The sequence below is a fragment of the Mesoplodon densirostris genome, chromosome 16, assembly GCF_025265405.1.
Source record: "Mesoplodon densirostris isolate mMesDen1 chromosome 16, mMesDen1 primary haplotype, whole genome shotgun sequence".
Lineage (NCBI taxonomy): Eukaryota > Metazoa > Chordata > Mammalia > Artiodactyla > Ziphiidae > Mesoplodon > Mesoplodon densirostris.
Window position 1 is genome coordinate 85,135,867 of NC_082676.1, and position 20,277 is coordinate 85,156,143.

Below are 20,277 nucleotides of genomic sequence, written 5' to 3' on the forward strand. Positions count from 1 at the left end.
CCTGCCAGTGCAGGGGACACAGGTTCGAGGATCCCACATGCCGCAGAGCAGCTAAGCCCGGTGTCACAACTACTGAGCCTGCGCTCTAGAGCCTGCGAGCCACAACTACTGAAGCCCACGCACCTAGAGCCCGTACTCCGCAACAAGAGAAGCCACTGCAATGAGAAGCCCACACACCACAACAAAGAGTAGCCCCTGCTCGCCACAACTAGAGAAAGCCTGCACGCAGCAACGAAGACCCAACACAGCCAAAAATAAACAAATAAATACATTTAAAAAAAAAAAAGAGGGCTTCCCTGGTGGTGCAGTGGTTGGGAGTCCGCCTGCCGATGCAGGGGACACGGGTTTGTGCCCTAGTCCGGGAAGATCCCACATGCAGCGGAGTGGCTGGGCCCGTGAGCCATGGCCGCTGAGCCTGCGCGTCTAGAGCCTGTGCTCCGCAACGGGAGAGGCCGCAACAGTGAGAGGCCCGCGTACCACAAAAAAAAAAAAAAAAAAAAAAAAAAAGAGTTGTTGGGTTCAAGGGGATCAATTTAACTACCAATCGAAGATAAAACATTTGTATAGTAAGATATATGGACATCAGATCTACATAATTCAATCAGTATTTTTCTCAATGACCAATGCAAGAGGTTACAAATTCACACATGCGTAAAAGATTTATTCAAAATGCACGAGAAAGCAACGGATTTCACGGAGTTTCACCAAAACTCCACTGATGAGGTTTCAGATTCCATCCTGCAATTAACGTTTAAGAAACTACTACTGTCCAGTTCTGTAGAGGCATCAAAGAACATCCGCAATTTCCTGAAAGGCTACTACAACACTCCTCCCTTTCCCAGCTACATATTTCTGTAAGGCTGGATTTTCTTCATATACTTAACTGAAACAATGTTATCACAACAGACTAAAAGCAGAGGCAGCTATAAAATTCAGCTGTCTTCTATCAAGGCAGACATGAAAGACGTACCAAAAAATGAATACCCCTACCCTAACTTCTTCTGTTGGAAATACAAAATAGACTGAGCTATTTTTTCATAAAAACTTATTTTTGAAATAGGCTTATTATTGCTATTTTTGAATAGATTAATAAATATATAGATTTTAATTTCTCAGTTCTAATTTCGAACACGGTAAGTGTAACAGACAAATCCCACATAAACAAAAGCTCCCTGGGGTCCCCAGTAATGTGTGTGGGCCCCAAACCCTGAGAGTTGATGGACTAAACAGAGGTACGGGATGCCCAGAGGCACCTTTGCCCAAAGGCAGCCACGTACCTTGAAACGCAGGTGGCAGGTGAAGGGAAGGCCTGCAGAAACGCTGGGACCTCTGCTAAGGGGTCGTGGGCAGCAGGGTGGTCAAAGCTCAGCTCTACACACACACATCAGGGGAAACAAATGGTTAAACACGTCATGGATGACTAAGGGCAAAAGTTCCTTCTTAACCAAGTCATGGACAAAATATCCAGACTGAAAATCGTTCTTAGGAGAGAGAAGCCGCATATTTGCAAGCAGCTCAGGATTTAGCGCTGGAACCGTCAGGTCTAAGGGAGGCAAGCCCCACACTGGCTCACCCCCATCGCACCCAGCGAAAGAAAGCCTGTGATGGCCACCTCAGGGGTGCAGCCACAGCCTGTCACCACCAAACCAGCCGGGACGCCTACTGCGCAGCCGCTCTGCAGAGCCCTGGACAACACCCAGCATGCCTACCTGGCTTCCCTTTACACGGTCATGAACATGTGCACACAGGCAGATTACATTTTTCTTTCTTTTTAGATCAACTGGCTACATCTTACCAGAAAACTAGAAACTCGTGAAAAGCGATAGCAGCAATGAAAATTAACTACAAAATCTCCTAACAAGTCACAATGCAAGGGCCTATTTTCCAGGAAATCAAAGTAAAAGCAATTTATAAAATCCTCTCATTTTAATATGAAATCCTTTAAATGTTCGGTAATTATGGAAATGAGGCATCACTGTAATTCGAGTTGCCATTAATTTAGCAAGTTTATCTCTTGATATTCACAAGATGCAAAAACAGCAAATAGTAAATTACTGTATCTCCAGATAAAATGCTTTCCTTTCATTTCAGCACATAATTTTAAACATAGCTGTGTCTTTTTCCAAAGCACTATGAACACCATTAAAACTCTACTCAATACCCTTTTAGCACCTACCAATTCCATTCCTTCATCAGTGACAAAGGCTTTAATAAGTTTAGTATAAACTCAACACATACTACACGATAAATACCATCCTTCTCACAGACTGATTTTTTAAAGACTATAGAAACTTCCTTATATGGGTGATAAGCCCAAAAACTCAATGTGAACTCAATACTAGAACATAGATTCAACGTACTAGCTCCCAATTCGCTACACTCCTATAAACATTTTTTTTAATTAAAAAAATTCTTTTTTATTTTTTAATAGACCTTTACTGGAGTATAATCGCTTCACAATACTGTGTTAGTTTCTGTTGTGCAGCAAAGCGAATCAGCCATATGCATACATATGTCCCCATATCCCCTCCCTCTTGAGCCTCCCTCCCATCCTCCCTATCCCACCCCTCTAGGTGGTCACAAAGCACCAACCTGATCTCCCTGTGCTATGCGGCTGCTTCCCACCAGCCAACTATTTTACGTTCAGTAGTGTATATATGTCGATGCTACTCTCACTTCGCCCCAGCTTCACCCTCTCACCCCGTGTCCTCAAGTCTGTTCTCTACATCGACCTCTTATTCCTGCCCTGCAACTAGGTTCATCAGTACCATTTTTTTTTTTTTAGATTCCATATATATGAGTTAGCATACAGTATTTGTTTTTCTCTTTCTGACTTACTTCTCTGTGTATGACAGACTCTAGGTCCATCCAGCTCACTACAAATAACTCAATTTCATTTCTTTTTATGGCTGAGTGATATTCCATTGAATATATGTGCCACATCTTCTTTACCCATTCACATCTGTCGATGGATGCTTAGGTTGCTTCCATGTCCTGGCTGTTGTAAATAGTGCTGCAATGAACACTGTGGTACATGACTCTTTTTGAGTTATGGTTTTCTCAGGGTATGTGCCCAGTAGTGGGATTGCTGGTCCTATGGTAGTTCTATTTTTAATTTTTTAAGGAACCTCCATACTGTTCTCCATAGTGGTTTTATCAATTTACATTCTCACCAGCAGTGCAGGAGGGTTCCCTTTTCACCACACCCTTTCCAGCATTTATTGTTTGTAGATTTTTTGATAATGACCATTCTGACCATCGTGAGGTGATATACCTCACTGTAGTTTTGACTTGCATTTCTCTACAAATTAGTGATGTTGAGCACCTTGTCATGTGCCTCCTGGCCATCTGTATGTCTTCCTTGGTGAAATATAAACCTTTTTAAAGAAAGGACTTAATTGATATTTATAGGACATTCCATCCAAAAACAACAGAATACACATTTTTCTCAAGTGCTCATGGAACATTCTCCAGGATAGCTCATATCTTGGGTCACAAATCAAGCCTTGGTAAATTTAAGAAAATTGAAATAGTATCAAGTATCTTTTCTGACCACAATGCTATGAGACTAGATATCAATTACAGGAAAAGATCTGTAAAAAATACAAACACATGGAGGCTAAACAATACACTACTTAATAACGAAGTGATCACTGAAGAAATCAAAGAGGAAATAAAAGAATACCTAGAAACAAATGACAATGGAGACACGACGACCCAAAACCTATGGGACGCAGCAAAAGCAGTTCTAACAGGGAAGTTTATAGCAATACAATCCTACCTTAAGAAACAGGAAACATCTCGAATAAACAACCTAAACTTGCACCTAAAGCAATTAGAGAAAGAAGAACGAAAAGCCCTCAAAGTTAGCAGAAGGAAAGAAATCATAAAGATCAGATCAGAAATAAATGAAAAACAAATGAGGGAAACGATAGCAAAGATCAATAAAACTAAAAGCTGGTTCTTCGACAAGATAAACAAAATTGATAAACCATTAGCCAGACTCATCAAGAAAAAAAGGGAGAAGACTCAAATCAATAGCATTAGAAATGAAAAAGGAGAAGTAACAACTGACACTGCAGAAATACAAAGGATCATGAGAGATTACTGCAAGCAACTCTATGCCAATAAAATGGACAACCTGGAAGAAATGGACAAATTCTTAGAAATGCACAACATTCTGAGACAGAACCAGGAAGAAACAGAAAATATGAACAGACCAATCACAAGCACTGAAATTGAAACTGTGATTAAAAATCTTCCAACAAACAAAAGCCCAGGACCAGATGGCTTCACAGGCGCATTCTATCAAACATTTAGAGAAGAGCTAAAACCTGTCCTTTTCAAACTCTTCCAAAATATAGCAGAGGGAGGAACACTCCCAAACTCATTCTACGAGGCCACCATCACCTTGATACCAAAACCAGACAAGGATGTCAAAAGAAAGAAAAGTACAGGCCAATATCACTGATGAACATAGATGCAAAAATCCTCAACAAAATACTAGCAAACAGAAGCCAACAGCACATTAAAAGGATCATACACCATGATCAAGTCGGGTTTATTCCAAGAATGCAAGGATTCTTCAATATATGCAAATCAATCAACGTGATATACCATATTAACAAACTGAAGGAGAAAAACCATATGATCATCTCAATAGATGCAGAGAAAGCTTTTGACAAAATTCAACACCCATTTATGATAAAAACCCTGCAGAAAGTAGGCATAGAGGGAACTTTCCTCAACATAATAAAGGCGATATATGACAAACCCACAGCCAACACTGTCCTCAACGGTGAAAAACTGAAAGCATTTCCACTAAGATCAGGAACAAGACAAGGTTGCCCACTCTCACCACTCTTATTCAACATAGTTTTGGAAGTTTTAGCCACAGCCATCAGAGAAGAAAAGGAAATAAAAGGAATCCAAATCAGAAAAGAAGAAGTAAAGCTGTCACTATTTGCAGATGACATTATACTATACATAGAGAATCCTAAAGATGCTACCAGAACACTACAAGAGCTAATCAATGATTTTGGTAAAGTAGCAGGATACAAAATTAATGCACAGAAATCTCTGGCATTCCTATATACTAATGATGAAAAATCTGAAAGTGAAATCAAGAAAACACTCCCATTTACCATTGCAACAAAAAGAATAAAATATCTAGGAATAAACCTACCTAAGGAGACAAAAGACCTGTATGCAGAAAATTATAAGACACTGATGAAAGAAATTAAAGATGATACAAATAGATGGAGAGATATACCATGTTCTTGGATTGGAAGAATCAACATTGTGAAAATGACTCTACTACCCAAAGCAATCTACAGATTCAATGCAATCCCTATCAAACTACCACTGGCATTTTTCACAGAACTAGAACAAAAAATTTCACAATTTGTATGGAAACACAAAAGAACCCAAATAGCCAAAGCAATCTTGAGAACGAAAAACGGAGCTGGAGGAATCAGGCTCCTTGACTTCAGATTATACTACAAAGCTACAGTAATCAAGACACTATGGTACTGGCACAAAAACAGAAAGATAGATCAATGGAACAGGATAGAAAGCCCAGAGATAAACCCACGCACATATGGTCACCTTATCTTTGATAAAGGAGGCAGGAATGTACAGTGGAGAAAGGACAGCCTCTTCAATAAGTGGTGCTGGGAAAACTGGACAGGTACATGTAAAAGTATGAGATTAGATCACTCCCTAACACCACACAAAAATAAGCTCAAAATGGACTAAAGACCTAAATGTAAGGCCAGACACTATCAAACTCTTAGAGGAAAACATAGGCAGAACACTCTATGACATAAATCACAGCAAGATCCTTTCTGACCCACCTCCTAGAGAAATGGAAATAAAGACAAAAATAAACCCATGGGACCTAATGAAACTTCAAAGCTTTTGCACAGCAAAGGAAACCATAAACAAGACCAAAAGACAACCCTCAGAATGGGAGAAAATATTTGCAAATGAAGCAACTGACAAAGGATTAATCTCCAAAATTTACAAGCAGCTCATGCAGCTCAATAACAAAAAAACAAACAACCCGATCCAAAAATGGGCAGAAGACCTAAATAGACATTTCTCCAAAGAAGATATACAGACTGCCAACAAACACATGAAAGAATGCTCAACATCATTAATCATTAGAGAAATGCAAATCAAAACTACAATGAGTTATCATCTCACACCGGTCAGAATGGCCATCATCAAAAAATCTAGAAACAATAAATGCTGGAGAGGGTGTGGAGAAAAGGGAACACTCTTGCACTGTTGGTGGGAATGTGAATTGGCACAGCCACTATGGAGAACAGTATGGAGGTTCCTTAAAAAACTACAAATAGAACTACCATATGACCCAGCAATCCCACTACTGGGCATATATCCTGAGAAAACCATAATTCAAAAAGAGACATGTACCAAAATGTTCATAGCAGCCCTATTTACAATAGCCCGGAGATGGAAACAACCTAAGTGTCCATCATCGGATGAATGGATAAAGAAGTTGTGGCACATATATACAATGGAATATTACTCAGCCACAAAAAGAAACGAAATTGAGCTATTTGTTATGAGGTGGATGGACCTCGAGTCTGTCATACAGAGTGAAGTAAGTCCCAAAGAGAAAGACAAATACCGTATGCTGACACATATATATGGAATTTAAGAAAAAAAAAATGTCATGAAGAACCTAGGGTTAAGACAGGGATAAAGACACAGACCTACTAGAGAATGGACTTGAGGATATGGGGAGGGGGAAGGGTAAGCTGTGACAAAGTGAGAGAGAGGCAAGGACATATACACACTACCAAACGTAAAACAGCTAGTGGGAAGCAGCCGCATAGCACAGGGAGATCAGCTCGGTGCTTTGAGACCACCTAGAGGGGTGGGATAGGGAGGGTGGGAGGGGAAAAAAAAAAAAAAGAAAAAGCAAGTCTTTAACAAGACACAGTCTAACTTTGAACAAATACACGTGACACACAATAACCGCCAACTAGCAAGAAAAGCAGAAGACAGCTTTTATTGAGAGAAAATGCCACATTTCGTATTCTGACCACACCATCCAGATGCAGCCGAAGTCTAAAGCTCCGTTCCCGTCACGGCACGTTCCCCGCTCCCCCGACCCCCCCAGCTTCATTCTGCGTGGTTATCATCCCTCCGGCTTCCAGACGCAAACCGTCTCTTCTACCCCGTCACCAGATCAGAACGTTCTTCCATCAGATCTCTCAGCTGAGTCTCTTCCTCGCCAGTCCCCGGGCCACCCTCCCGCAGGTCCTGCCGGGTCAGGCCTGCTTGACCGGCTGGCTCCGGGGCCCCCCCAGCTCCGAGCAGGCCCACACGTGTCACTGCCCCCTGATCACCGCTCTCCTCTCCACGTGGAAACACAGCTGGTGCAAATCTCAGTCTCCACATCTTCAGCCACTGGCAACAGACTGATGTGATGCCCTCTCTTGCCCCATGTGCACCCCCAGCTCAGCACACAGATCCACTCCTGAACCAACCACCCAGGAAGAAGGCATCGGGTCACGGAAGGACCCCATAGCTCCCAGCAGACTGGGGAGGCACAGTGAGGAGGGTGGGGGAGGAAAGGAACATGGCTGCTGTTTCTGGGACGCTGGGCCCTGAGGCATTCGGCAGACACCTGCTGTCTTCACTAAGTCTGGGGCATTTTCCAGTTAATTTCAATATAATCTCAATCTGAGAACTACTGTAAGATGGTTAGTAACAAATTCGATATTCTTCACGTGACCAGTTGGAACAGCAATGAGAAACTATGTCCTGTATGTTTTCATGGGGCCTAAACAACTATTTATGTAGTAAAATGCCTTGGTGGTTACTGTTAATTACTTTTTATCACAGTGCGCGTGCGGAGGCCGTGATCCGCAACACCTGCCGTTCAAAACATGCCTTTCAGAGGGCACAATGCGTCAGCATGCTGAGGTCCACGTGCTGGCAGCCAAAATGAGTGACAAGAGTGCAGGTGATAATAGATTTACGGACGTAGGCAGTGCCCATCAAAAGCTGCCACAGGGACAAACAGACGGGCCTGCTTCCTGACAGACCGACGCACCACTGCCTGTGCGGCAGTTCCAGCAAAACACATCGAACCCGCGTCTGATCAAATCTCCACGTCCGACAACCAATTTACAGGAACGACAGGGGAGAGGACGCAGTACATGGACACCCCGGGAATCCAATCTGTACAACGAGACCGTGGGAAAGCGTACAGGACAAATGACCCTGTGTCTTCATTGAGAAAAGGAAAAAAAAAAGAGTGAGATGAAGCCTATAGATTGAGAGAGATGTAAGAGATACGCCAACCAATCATAGTGTCTGGACCTGATTTGGCTCCTGATTAAACAAACACACTGCAAGAAAAGAAAAAAAAATTCATGAGATGGTAAGGGAAATCCACACTCATTGGAAGTTTGATGATAGTAAGAAATTGTTATCAATTTTCTAGGTGTGATAAGGACATTGTGGTTAGGTTTTAAAAAAGGAATCTTTACCTTTTACTGAAATATTTACAGATGGAGTGATAGGACATTTGTGATTTTCTTCCAAATACCTGGGGGTCGGGGTTGGGGGGGGGAACAAAGATGAAACAAGCTTGGCCACAACATGATAGCTGTAGAGGCTGGGTGATGGCACGTGGAACTCACTCCTCTGTTTTTATGCTTGAAACTTTCTGTAATAAGAAGTGTTGAAAAGAAAAACAAGAGCCATGCTCATCCCAGAAAATTTGGGACACAAAGAAAAGTAAAAAGAAGAAAAGAATCCCATACATCTTACCACTCACAGAAACCACCACAAACAGAAGTCTAGTTTTTACTGTAATTATTCATATAGTCCATGATTATTTTATAACAGTATCAGGAAAGAAGGTTGGAAGAAAGGAAGGAAGAGCAAATACAAGGCTGTGCATGGGCCTTTTTCCTGTAGTTCACAGATTACATCTAATTCAAACTCCAAATCTGCTGGTATCCAGACCTACGGTCACACACATGCACCATGTCCACCCAGAGACCCAGGAAGGCCTGGTGACCGCCCACCTCAGAAACCCACTAAGTTGGTGACACTTCTTCTCCCCCGGGGAGGCTGCATATTCACTCACGGATTTTTCATTGAACAAACGTTAACTCCTCTGTGCGCACCTACTGCCAGCCAGCTCCTGTGCTGTGTCTCCACTTAAAGATAAAAAGTGCCCAGCCCAGCTCCGGGGAACGAGGGCCGGAGAATCGCACAGGAGGGGCTACACCAGGACCCCCTGCACCTCCCTCTGCACGCACCCACAGTCATGGATCAAGGTCAGCTCTAAGTTGTGTCACGCGGAATTTTTTCCCTACCCGTAGTTTCAAAATTATTTCATTTTAGTTTTGGAAAAACTTACTTGTAGTCACAAGTGTGGGTGGACTCTGGGGCTCCTCTCCACCTCGTGCTTCCCTGAGTGGGGGCTGGAAAGGGAGGGGCGGCCCGGGGAGCCGTGCCCTGGGGGCGCTGGAGGGGGAATGCGGCCTCACACGGCAGGAAAGGGTGAAACGCCACACACAAGGACGAGCTCCAAGTCTCAGGCAGCTGTAGCCACAAAATGCAGACAACAGAATTCCAACACGGAGAAGAACTCTGAATTTATGGTGGAGAAATTCACAACTTCGAACACTCATGGCAAAACCGTGCACCAACGCCTGAGAGGAAACAGACAATAACTGCTGCCGTTCTTTGAAAGTCAGCACTGAATTTCCCATTTCGAGGTGACAAGGACGTACACGTCCAACTTCCTTCCTCTGAATTCATTAGCATTTCTTGATTACTCTCCACGTGGTGGTCCAAAGCACCCTGAGCTAATTCTAAAAAGCAGCTTCCAACAGCCTGTCCTACAGATGCTACCACCTACAGGTTAAGTTTTCTCAAAAAGAACGTAAAACCGCTCAGACTGCTAACATGTTTGTCCACGGGCTTTGACGGTTTCAGAAGCAAACTGCCCTCTGCTGGGAGGGCAGACATGGACATCCACGTGGTGTTTCTCCGCCAGCATGTTTCTCCTGTTCCTGTAAATTCTCCATCACCACCTGCGCGGCTGTTGCTCAGAGCACCGCTGAACTTGAACCCAGCCAGACGCGCACCGTGGGCAAAGCCCCAGCCAGAGGGCAGGGGACATCCGGGCTGCTGGCTACACGGGCTAGGAAGGCAGCATGAACACCAACCACGTTTCATAAACAACGGACTCGGTACTCGCACGTGATCTGAGGACTCCTCCAGCTGTAATGTCCTACCCTTGAGTTAGAGAAAAGACTAGTGCATTCGAGACTCGGTAAGCTGGGGCCTCTTCGGGGCTGCACCCACTCAACAGCTAGGCAGGGAACTCTGAAAACAAGGTTGCTGGATGGACGCCCTTACAGAACCTGAATTATAAAAAGAGGCCTGAGCAGAACGGGCCTCTAAGAACCACCGGGCAGGGAGGGGAAGGCGCTGTTTACCTGTCACTTTCTCACCGTGAGGGACTGGCCCCAGAATGCATTTAAGGGCCCAGAAATGGAGAGAGTGTGTAGGTCACAGAAAAGGCAGAACAGAGTAACAGCAACCATGGGATAAAACAACTCTGTCATTCACCAAGTCCTGATTTTACAGAAACACATACACACCTTTCACGTTTGGAAAACAAAGTCTGTATACGCCCCCCCCCCTCACGCCCCGAGCACCAGTGAGTCATCGTTGATGTTGAAAAGTATTCAGTACAATACTTACAACCAAACGTGCCAATACCCTCGAAAGGGGAGATGGTTACAGAAACAGGCAATCACCCCGGCAAACACTCCCTGGACCCAGGGTGCTTATAAAAGCGAGAGTAATTAGTCAGAGACAACTCTGGAACACAAGCACGCTAGAGAAATATAAACACTGCCAAGGAGTTAGAAGCCACTACTACACAGAAAAAGAAGGAGCTTAAGGACCGCATGAGTAACCAAACAGGCTTTCTCCTGATCAAACGATCTCCGGAAAGCAAGATCTCCTGGGGCAGAGCAGCTGCCCCGGGAACCGGAAGAGCCCGGGAACACGAGGATGTTGCTAAAGCACCGTGGGGCATCCGCGCCCTGTCCCCAAGTGCGCCGGGTCCCCCCTCTCCTTGCCCTGCCTCCCCGCCCGGCCTCTTCCCCTCCTGCCCAGGAACCCCAACTGTGCGGTGAACGCCCCCAGCGCTGGCGACCCCTGACCTGCGTCCTCAAGTCCAGGGAGGGGAGGGCACTTCCTGTCCCGACCCCAGCCCACTCTCCGGCCGTCCCCTCCCGGCCCAAGTTCACAGCTGGCCCCTATGGCCGGGGGCTCGGGCCTTCCGGGGGCACTGGCGCTGCCCCCGGGGACCCCGCACCTCCCGGAGCGACACCGCCTGACGCCAACCCTTCTCCTCGGGAGTGCGTTTGGCGGCGACCCGGGTCCCAACAGGGTGGCGGGGGGAGAGCGACCCTGGTGTCCAGCTCGGGGAGGGGCAACGGCGACCCTCGGGGCCCAGGCCGGGCGGGGGCAGGGGGCAGGAGTGACCCATGTCCAGGTCCGTCGGGGATGGGGGCCACCCCAAGCCCTGCTGCAGGGAGGGGCAAGGGCGACCCTTGGGGCCCAGGCCGGGCGGGGGTCGGGGTGGCTCCCGGCCCAAGACAAGCAGGGGTCAGGAGGCGACTCCGTAACCAGGCCGGGCGGGGATGGGGGCGACCCTAAGCCCAGGTGGGGGGAGGGGCAAGGGCGACCCTCGGGGCCCGGTCTTCGGGGCTCCCGGGGCCGTCCCCGGGGGTCGGGTTGATCTCGGGCCCAGGCCCGGCGGCGGTCGGGGCGTGGGCGGGGGCGGGGGTGACCCGGGGCCCGGGCCAGGCGGGGGCCGCGGCACTCACTGTTTGGGCAACTGCAGGGCGGGCGCGCCGCGACGCTGGAAGGCCCCGTCCACGAAGACGCCGTTCTTGCCGAGGCAGCGCAGGTAGAAGTGCGGCTCCTGGAAGCTGAGCTGCAGGTGGCGCCGCGAGATGAAGCTGGACAGGCCCATACTCAGGTCCACCGAGCCCTGCGACGAGTTGCGGCCGATGGTGACGCTGGGCTGCCGCATGAGAAACTCGAACTCGCGGCCCTCCAGGCGCGCCAGTGCGGGCCCGGGGCTCCGGCGCACCGAGGCGGCCGCCGCGGCCACCAGGGCCTCGCCCGCCGCGCTCGCCGCGCCCCCCGCGCCCCCGGCAATCGAGCCCGGCGGCGGCGGCGGCGGCGGCGGGGGCTGGGCGGGCGGCGGCGGCGACGGCGCGGCGGGCCCGGGCGCGGGGGCGGCGGCGGCGGGGAAGGCGGCGGCGGCGGCGGCGCACAGCACGGGGCTGCAGGGTGCCGAGCGCAACGCCAGCAGGGCGCGGGCCCCGCTATCCTCGCCGACTTCGGCCATGTTCGCACAGCTCCAAGCGGCCTCCGGCGGCGGCACGACGCAGGGGGCGGGGCTCCGCGGGGCGCGGCGGGCGCGGGATCCCGGTCCGGATCGCGGCGGAACGGAGCCTGCGGGCCGCGCGCCCCGCCCGCCGGGGCTCGCGGTGGCGCGCGGGGCGGGGTGGGGGACGGTGTCCGCGCCCGGCCCGCCTCGCCGGCCCCCGGGTAGCGCCTCGCCCACCGCCCCCGGCTGTGGGTTGTCCCTTCCTCCGTGCCGGGACTGGGACGGGGAACCCCCGAAAAAGTCTCCCTGGAAAGTTTTGATCCTGGGTCACTCACTGGAGAAGGGAAACTGACGTCAGCAGTCTCCGGGGCCCTAGTGGCTCCATCCGCCAACCCTAAAGTGCGATACTTAATCACCAGATTTAAGGGGTTTCGAGCTGTAAGATGCTTGCGATCCCTGATGCCCTGTGTTCCTTTCTGGAGTCATACATTCACTCAACAAGTATCTAGACAAGTATCCTGGGACCCATACTAGGGCCCGGTGCAGTCGCCGCCGGCCCTTTACACCTCTTACAGTCTCGTGGGGGAAGGCAGACGCCTGCAGAGGGGTCTTCTGTGAAAACGCGGAATTGGCCACCTTAGGCATCCTTCAGATCCCGCTTCAGGCATTCCTAATTCAGCCAGGGCCCCCTACAAAAAGGTGGCAGTGTCTGCACACTGCCATCATTTAATAATTATCGAGTGGGAGAAAACAGACCCTCCCTGGTAGAGCTTACGGTGTACTGGGAGATGTGGACAGGAATCAAGTAACGTTCTAATAAATACATACAAAATTACAGCTGTCTCAAGTCCCGTGAGGCATTGTTGCCCAGTGACACGTGCAGGGAGTGTGGCCCCCCTAGGGTGGGAAGCTTGTCTGCGTACCCACTGTCCAGCCTGGGGCTGCAACAGATATTAGCCGAACTGTCACATGATTGAATATATAGGTACAAACAGAATTAGTGCTTGGGGGGCAAGTAAGACATTTTTACAAGAAGCTGTAACGGGAGAACCTACTTGAAGGTGGAGGAAGACAAAAACGGGGTCAGGGATCTCTTCCCTAAGGAGTGACACTTGAACTGAAGTCCAGCGATGATTAGGAGAGGGGGTTGGAGTCCGGGGACGGCATTCCAGCCAAGGAACAGCGCGTGCTAAGGAACGGAGCATGGTGCCCTCCCAGGATTGACAGGTGGAAAAGAGAGTGACCACGTCAGCTGAACAACATCAGTCATGTAATTTGGGTCTGATCCCCAAAGCAATGGGAACCACTGAGGGGCTGTAAGCAGAAGGGCAACATGCAGACCCACATATTGGATTTAGGATCACTGGCTGTCGGGCTGAGCCTGAATCCGAAAGGGGTCTGCGTGACCGTAGGAGGCCAGCTAGGAAACTCGTAGACCAGGCCAGGGGCTGAATTAGGGAGATGGGGAGAAGTTGAGGGAGTCAAGCAATATTTATCTCAAAGACGTTTACAGACACATTGCTGGCGGGAATGGAGAACGCTGCAGCCCCTCTAGAAAGCAGTTTGGTGGAAAACATACGATCATCTGATTCAGCGATTCCACTTTTCGGTCTGTACCCACGAGAATTGAAAGCAGGGTCTTTGTGTTTAAATAAATTTGTTTATTTATTTTTGGCTGTGTTGGGTTTTGTTTTTTAGTTTTTTTTTTGAAACCATATTTTTAATGTTTTCATCAAACTGTGTCAATACAATTTGAAGCAAATGCCAGCTGGAAGACCAGGCCCACAAATTCATAAAGGAAACAATCTTCCAAACAACAAGGAATGCCAAGGTGCTCTTCCACTCCAACTGCACTAATAGTGGCCATGATGGTGCCAGTCAGCCAGTGTTATCCATGTTACCGACTGTTTGCCACATCATCAATTTTCAGAATGCTCCGGACAGTTTCAGTTGCTAGAGTCAGTGCACTGACTGAAACCAACAGAGGCTGGACAACCAGTTCCTCCAGTATGTTGGAAATACCACCCTTTCGGACATTAATGCCTGTAGTTTTTTCTCCTTGGGCATGCCTGTTTCTTAGTTCTGTTACTGTAGAAATGGGATTCAGGCCAGCATTTTCAGCTAGTGTAGATGGAACGACCTCCATAGCATCTGCAAAAGCACGAACGCAGTAGGATTCCATACCACTCAATGTTCGTGAGTATTCAGTTAACCGCAGGGCCAACTCTATTTCTGGAGCACCACCTCCTGCAATAAGAGCCCTCTTCTTCACTAAACAGTGAATAACACATAAGGCATCATGAATGGAACGCTCAGCTTCTTCCATCACCAATTTGTTAGAACCACGAACAACGATTGTAACTGTTTTTCCAGGGCTTGCACAGCCTGTAATCTTGATCAGTTTGCCAGAACCATTTAAGCTGACCTCCTCAGCTAACTCAGCCGATCCCAGCATGTCAGCAGTGAACTGGTCAACATGAGCAACTGGTTTGGTTCCAATAGTCTTACAAATGAATTCAATGTCTTCTCTTTCAATATCCTTAACCACCATAATCTTCATTTTGTTCAGGAAATGTAACGCAAGATCACTAAGAGCATCTCTTAGAATAGACTTCTGTATGAGAAGAACATTACATCCTGTTTTCTTAATTTGCTTCACTAAATTTAGAATATAGGCTCTCTCCTCTCGAAGCACTCGGTCCATCTGGACGTAGTCAGAAACTACTATTTGATTGTCCATATCTGTTTTGGGAGCAGATAAGCAGAACTGAATAAGCCCAATCTTGGCCTTTTCAACCCTGGTTATACCAGAATTTGCCACCTTTTGAGTAAGAACCAGACCTTCCACCAACTCACAGTCATCAATTGTCCCACCAAGTTTCTTAACTATTTTAACATCTCTAAGATCTACACTAGTAGCTGTGGCTGGGTCAATCACTTTCATCACTGCATTTACAGTCATTGGAGAAAGGAGACTTGAATATTGAGAGACAACCTTTGAGTTCAGTGAAGTGGCTGCACTATTTAACAAAGTTTCTCTGTCACTCAGTTCCACAGGTCGAGACATGTCAGTCAAGATTTCAATACCCTTTTCCAAAGCCTTCTGGAATGACTCAGAAATGATGGTGGGATGAATCCCTTTCTGAAGAAGCTTAGTACAGGAATCTAAGAGAGAGCCAGCAATAATGACCACTGATGTCGTGCCATCTCCCGCTTCTATATCCTGAGCCTTAGATAGCTCCACCAGCATTCTGGCTGCTGGATGTAACACCTGCATTTGTTTCAGAATGGTGGCACCATCATTTGTAATGGTCACATCACCTTTTCCATCTTGAATCATTTTATCCATTCCTTTCGGTCCAAGGCTTGTTCTAATAGCATCAGCAACGGCTTTGGCCGCGGAGATGTTGCTGAAGCGGATCTGGGCCGGCTTATCGCGGTCCTGATAGGCGCTCTTCCCGCGGCCGCCGGCAGCCCCGGCGGGCGGCCCGCTCCGGGGGGCTACGTTCTCCGGCATGGCAAGCTTGGACGGGTCTGCGTGAGCTCTGGAAGGACAGATGGACGCGGATACCGGCTGGCCCGGGACTAAAGGTAAGCGCCCACCGCCTTCTCGAAGCTTCCAGAGAGCGACGCCGGCGCCGGGAGGAGGAGGCGGGGAAAGGGCCTGTGTTGGGTTTTCATTGCTGCACGCGGGCTTTCTCTAGTTGCAGCGAGTGGGGGCTACTCTTCGTTTCCATGCGTGGGCTTCTCATTGCGGTGGTTTCTCTTGCTGTGGAGCACGGGCTCTAGGCGTGCGGGCTTCAGTAGTTGCAGCACGCGGGCTCAGTAGTTGTGGCTCGCGGGCTCTAGAGTGCAGGCTCAGTAGTTGTGGTGCATGGGCTTAGTTGCTCTGCGGCATGTGGGATCTTCCCAGACCAGGGCTTGAACCCGTGTCCCCCGCACTGGCAGGTGGATTCCTAACCACTGCGCCTCCAGAGAAGTTCCAAAAGCAGGGTCTTGAAAGGACATTTGTACACTCACGTTCATAGCAGTGTTATTCACAATATCCAAAAGATGGAAACAAGCCAAGGGTCCAGCGACATGTCCGATGGGACATTATTCAGCCTTAAAAACAAAGGAAATTCTGACACCTGCTACAACGTGTCTGAACCCTGGAGACATGGGGCTAAGTGAAATCAACTGGTCACGAAAAGAGAGATCCTGTATGATTCCGCTTATGTGGGGTCCCTAGGGGAGTCAAGTTCATAGAGACAAAAAGTAGTAGGGTGGTTATTTCCCAGAGGGACAGGGAATGAATGGGGAGTGAGTGTTTAATGGGGACAGAGCTTCCGTTTTGCAAGATGAGAAAGTTCTGGAGATGACGATGGTGATGGCTGCACAACCATGTGAATGTACTTGACGCTACCGAACTGTACACTTAAAATAGTTAAGATCGTAAATTTTGTGTTACGTGTCTTTTACCACAATTTTTTCTTTAAAGAGAGAGATTTACATAAAACCTCCAAAGTTCTTTCCTCTGGCTCATCTGGGGTGACTTCTCTCTTGTTAATGACAGGTCTGTTTGAGAACAAGAGGGATATATGTGCTTCCACAGCCCTCAGGCTTGACGAAATTAAATGTGAAGACTTCTTCGCAGACTGACAGACCTGGACAGTTCTTTTCCTGACCAGCAAGAACCTGTACGTGACAATGGCAGGAGCTCCCAGGGCTGACTCACGATGACCCTGCAATCCTAGACGCCCACTGAACCTTGCAATTCCTTTCCTCTTAAACAGCAAGCCTTCGATACACTGACAGCTTCAACAGAGAGGGCCAGAAAAGGGGCAATAAAAAGCCATTATAGAACCAGAATCGGAGAAAGTGAATTCTTCTCATACTCTCTCCGGGTCTAGAGGGCCTGCTAAAGCTGCTTCACGATGCATTCGCTCAAAAAAGGAGAAAGAAAAAATTTGCGAGGGAGAACCCAGTCAATTGCTGGGAGCCCACGACACCCAGGCTCTTACCCTGATGGAAGCCTCTGGAGCTGGCTGCAGGAACAAAAAGGAACAGAATTAACTACAAGACACTAAACCATTTATAAGAAAAACACACCGTATTGGGGAGTGACGATGAAGGCCACGTTAAAAAGAGGCCATGAAATATCTGGAGAAACAATCCATTAAAAACAAACACACATGGGACTTCCTTGGTGGCGCAGTGCTTAGGAATCCGCCTGCCAATGCAGGGGACACGGGTTCGAGTCCTGGTCCAGGAAGATCCCACATGCCGTGGAGCAACTAAGCCCGTGCGCCACAACTACTGAGCCTGTGCTCTAGAGCCCGCGAGCCACAACTACTGAAGCCCACGCGCCTAGAGCCCGTGCTCCGCAGCAAGAGAAGCCACCGCAATGAGAAGCCGCACACCGCAACGAAGAGTAGCCCCCACTCGCCGCAACTAGAGAAAGCCCATGTGCAGCAACAAAGACCCAACACAGCCAAAAAAAAAAAAAAAAAAAAAAGATAATTAAAGCCTTTAAAAAAAAAAAACACACATGAACAGATCCTTCACTAAAGATACAGGCGTGAAAAACAAGCCCAGGAAAAGATGCTCAACATCATTCAGTGTTAGGAAGTAGGATAAAACCACGCTGGGATTTCTGTTAAGACTGATGAGAAGGTCTGGAGTTCTCCCGCGTGGCTCGCAGAATTCAAGACGGTGCTGCCGCTTTGGAAAAGTTTGGCAGTTTCTTATACAGTTCAACTACCTTACCGAAAGACCTGAAATCCCATCACTAGCTATTTATCCAAGTAAAATGAAAACTTGTGTGGACACAAAAAGTTGTACATGATTATCTGTAGTGGCTTTTTTTCCTAAAGACCCCAAACTCGACAACCCAGCAATCCAAATGCACCTCACTTGGGGAGTGGAAAACACACTTAGGCACAACTGTACAACGGAACATCACGCAGCACTAAAAAGGAGCAAAGGACGCATACACAGAACAACACAGAGGACCCCAAGTGCATCCGGACGCATACACAGAACAACACAGAGGACCCCAAGTGCATCCTGCACGCTTTCATTTGTAGAACTGGAAAAAGCAAAACTATAGAGACAGAAGCAGATGAGTGATTCCAGAGGCTGGAGATCTGGGGAGAGGCCAAGTACAAAATGACACGTGGGAATCCTGGGTGCGAGGTGATGATCGTGGTGGTGATTATATGACTCCATGTATTTGTCAGAAGTAGCAGAACTGTACACAAAAAAAGTGAATTTTACTCCATGTACTTTTTACTCTATGTACATTTAATTTAAAATATATATATATATGTGTATATATATATATATATATATACACATCTCTAGAGAGTTTGTGATTATAGACCCAAAACAAGGATTGAGGGCAATGTCGTCCAATTCAGAAGCCGCTAGTCACATCTGGCCATCTACACTTATACTCCAATGAAAATGAAATAAAATGAAACCCTTCTTTGTGACGTGGCACGAGCCACATTTCAAGAGCTGGATCTGGAGGCCCACGTGGCTAATGGCTGCTGTACTGAACAGTGCAGATGAAGAAAGTTCCCATAACTGCAGAAAGTTCTGGACCGTGCTGCTCTGGGGGTGGGGGGTGGCTGGGCTGCCTCTGCCCTCTCCTCCCTTCATCCTCCAAAGTCAGGGAATCGCACCAATGTGCTCCGGGCAGAGCTGTACAAGACCTCTGCAAAAAGCGCCGATGGGGTTACCCTCCTGCCTTGAGCCGAAGGGGTCCTCGCTTGGCCTGCTGTTCCCCATCACAAGACAGGGGCCCGGTGGAAACCCCTCCACCTAGTCCTGGCTGGGTCTGAAGGTGGGCAGATGGGCTGAGAAGCCTCAGAATCTGAAAGCGGCGGGTCCACACTCACAGCTTCGAGGGCCTGAAGCTCGACGTGCATCTGGCAAATGACTGATGAGCCCAGACCATTCTCTGTGTTTTCAGCGTCCCCTTCCTCTTCCTGTCTGCTGGATGTCACTTCCTGCTGCTTCTATATCCTCTCGGATCCTCCCTGCATCCCCAGTGCTGCTTCCTGTCTGCTCACTGAGTCCCTGGGGCGTTACATCACACAGTGATGGGCCTCTGACCACTACCAAGAAGGACTGCATTTTTGTATCACTAAAGATAGAGACAGACAGATAATCCTCCAAGAAACTTCCTCACCCATTTGAGGCCCCCCAAACCTGAGAGAGAGGGCCCCTGTGTCCTCGGCTCACTTGGAACAGGTTGGCTTGTTTTTCTTTTACAGCCTCCCCGGGCCACCCTGTCATCTAGAACCGATCATATTTCTTAAACGCTAATTCAGGAAAAGACATGTCTGACTTCGACACCACAGGAAACTTGTTCAAACAAAGCCGGGGTGAAAACTACTCTTGAGAGAACACTCGGGTGTTGGCGCTCAGGAAAAAAAAAGATGTTCTGTGTGTTACTCATCCATGGCTGTGTAACAGCAAACGGTTCCAAAACGTAGCAGCTGAAACCAATCAACGTGTACCATCTCACAGTGCCTGTGCGTCAGGAATTTGGGGGTGACCCAGTGGGGTGGTCCTGGCTCGGGGTCTCTCGTGAGACACTGGCAGGGCTGCGTCTTCCAGACGTTCGCCTGAGCCTGGAGGCTTCGCCACGTCAAGACAAAGCAGGACGAAGGTGCTGGGGGAGGGGCGCCAGCCCCACTGTTAACCAGCTCTGTGCCCTCGAACAAGTTACTTGGCCACTGGGCCTCAGTTTCCTCTGCTGTGAAATGGGCTTAGGGCTGTTGGGGGACACTGAGTCACTCCTGTGACCTCAACAAATGCAGAGTGTTCTGTAAAAATAGACTTGGAAATAAGGAAAGAAAGACCCTTAGCCCGAG

General features: G+C 48.2%; 2 protein-coding genes across 2 annotated transcripts in view; both read right to left on the minus strand.

Annotated features, from left to right (window-relative positions):
• The window catches only part of FOXK1 (forkhead box K1), a 64,607-nt gene extending 52,145 nt beyond the window's left edge, over positions 1-12,462 (minus strand). The window contains exon 1 of the mRNA XM_060120020.1: positions 11,901-12,462. Coding sequence (XP_059976003.1) covers positions 11,901-12,430 — 530 coding nt within the window. The 5' untranslated portion in view covers positions 12,431-12,462. The remainder of the gene's footprint in view (positions 1-11,900) is intronic.
• A 1,739-nt stretch (positions 12,463-14,201) lies between these two features.
• LOC132475981 (T-complex protein 1 subunit delta-like) lies at positions 14,202-16,032 on the minus strand. The gene has a single exon (XM_060077666.1). It carries the CDS (start codon positions 15,927-15,929, stop codon positions 14,310-14,312), a length of 1,620 nt encoding a protein of 539 aa, XP_059933649.1. The 5' UTR covers positions 15,930-16,032; the 3' UTR covers positions 14,202-14,309.
• Between the last annotated feature and the right edge of the window lie 4,245 nt (positions 16,033-20,277).

Coding starts and splice junctions, on each gene's coding strand:
- LOC132475981 (XM_060077666.1), bottom strand. CDS start 15,929: ATGCCGGAGAACGTAGCCCCCCGGAGCGGGCCGCCCGCCGGGGCTGCC.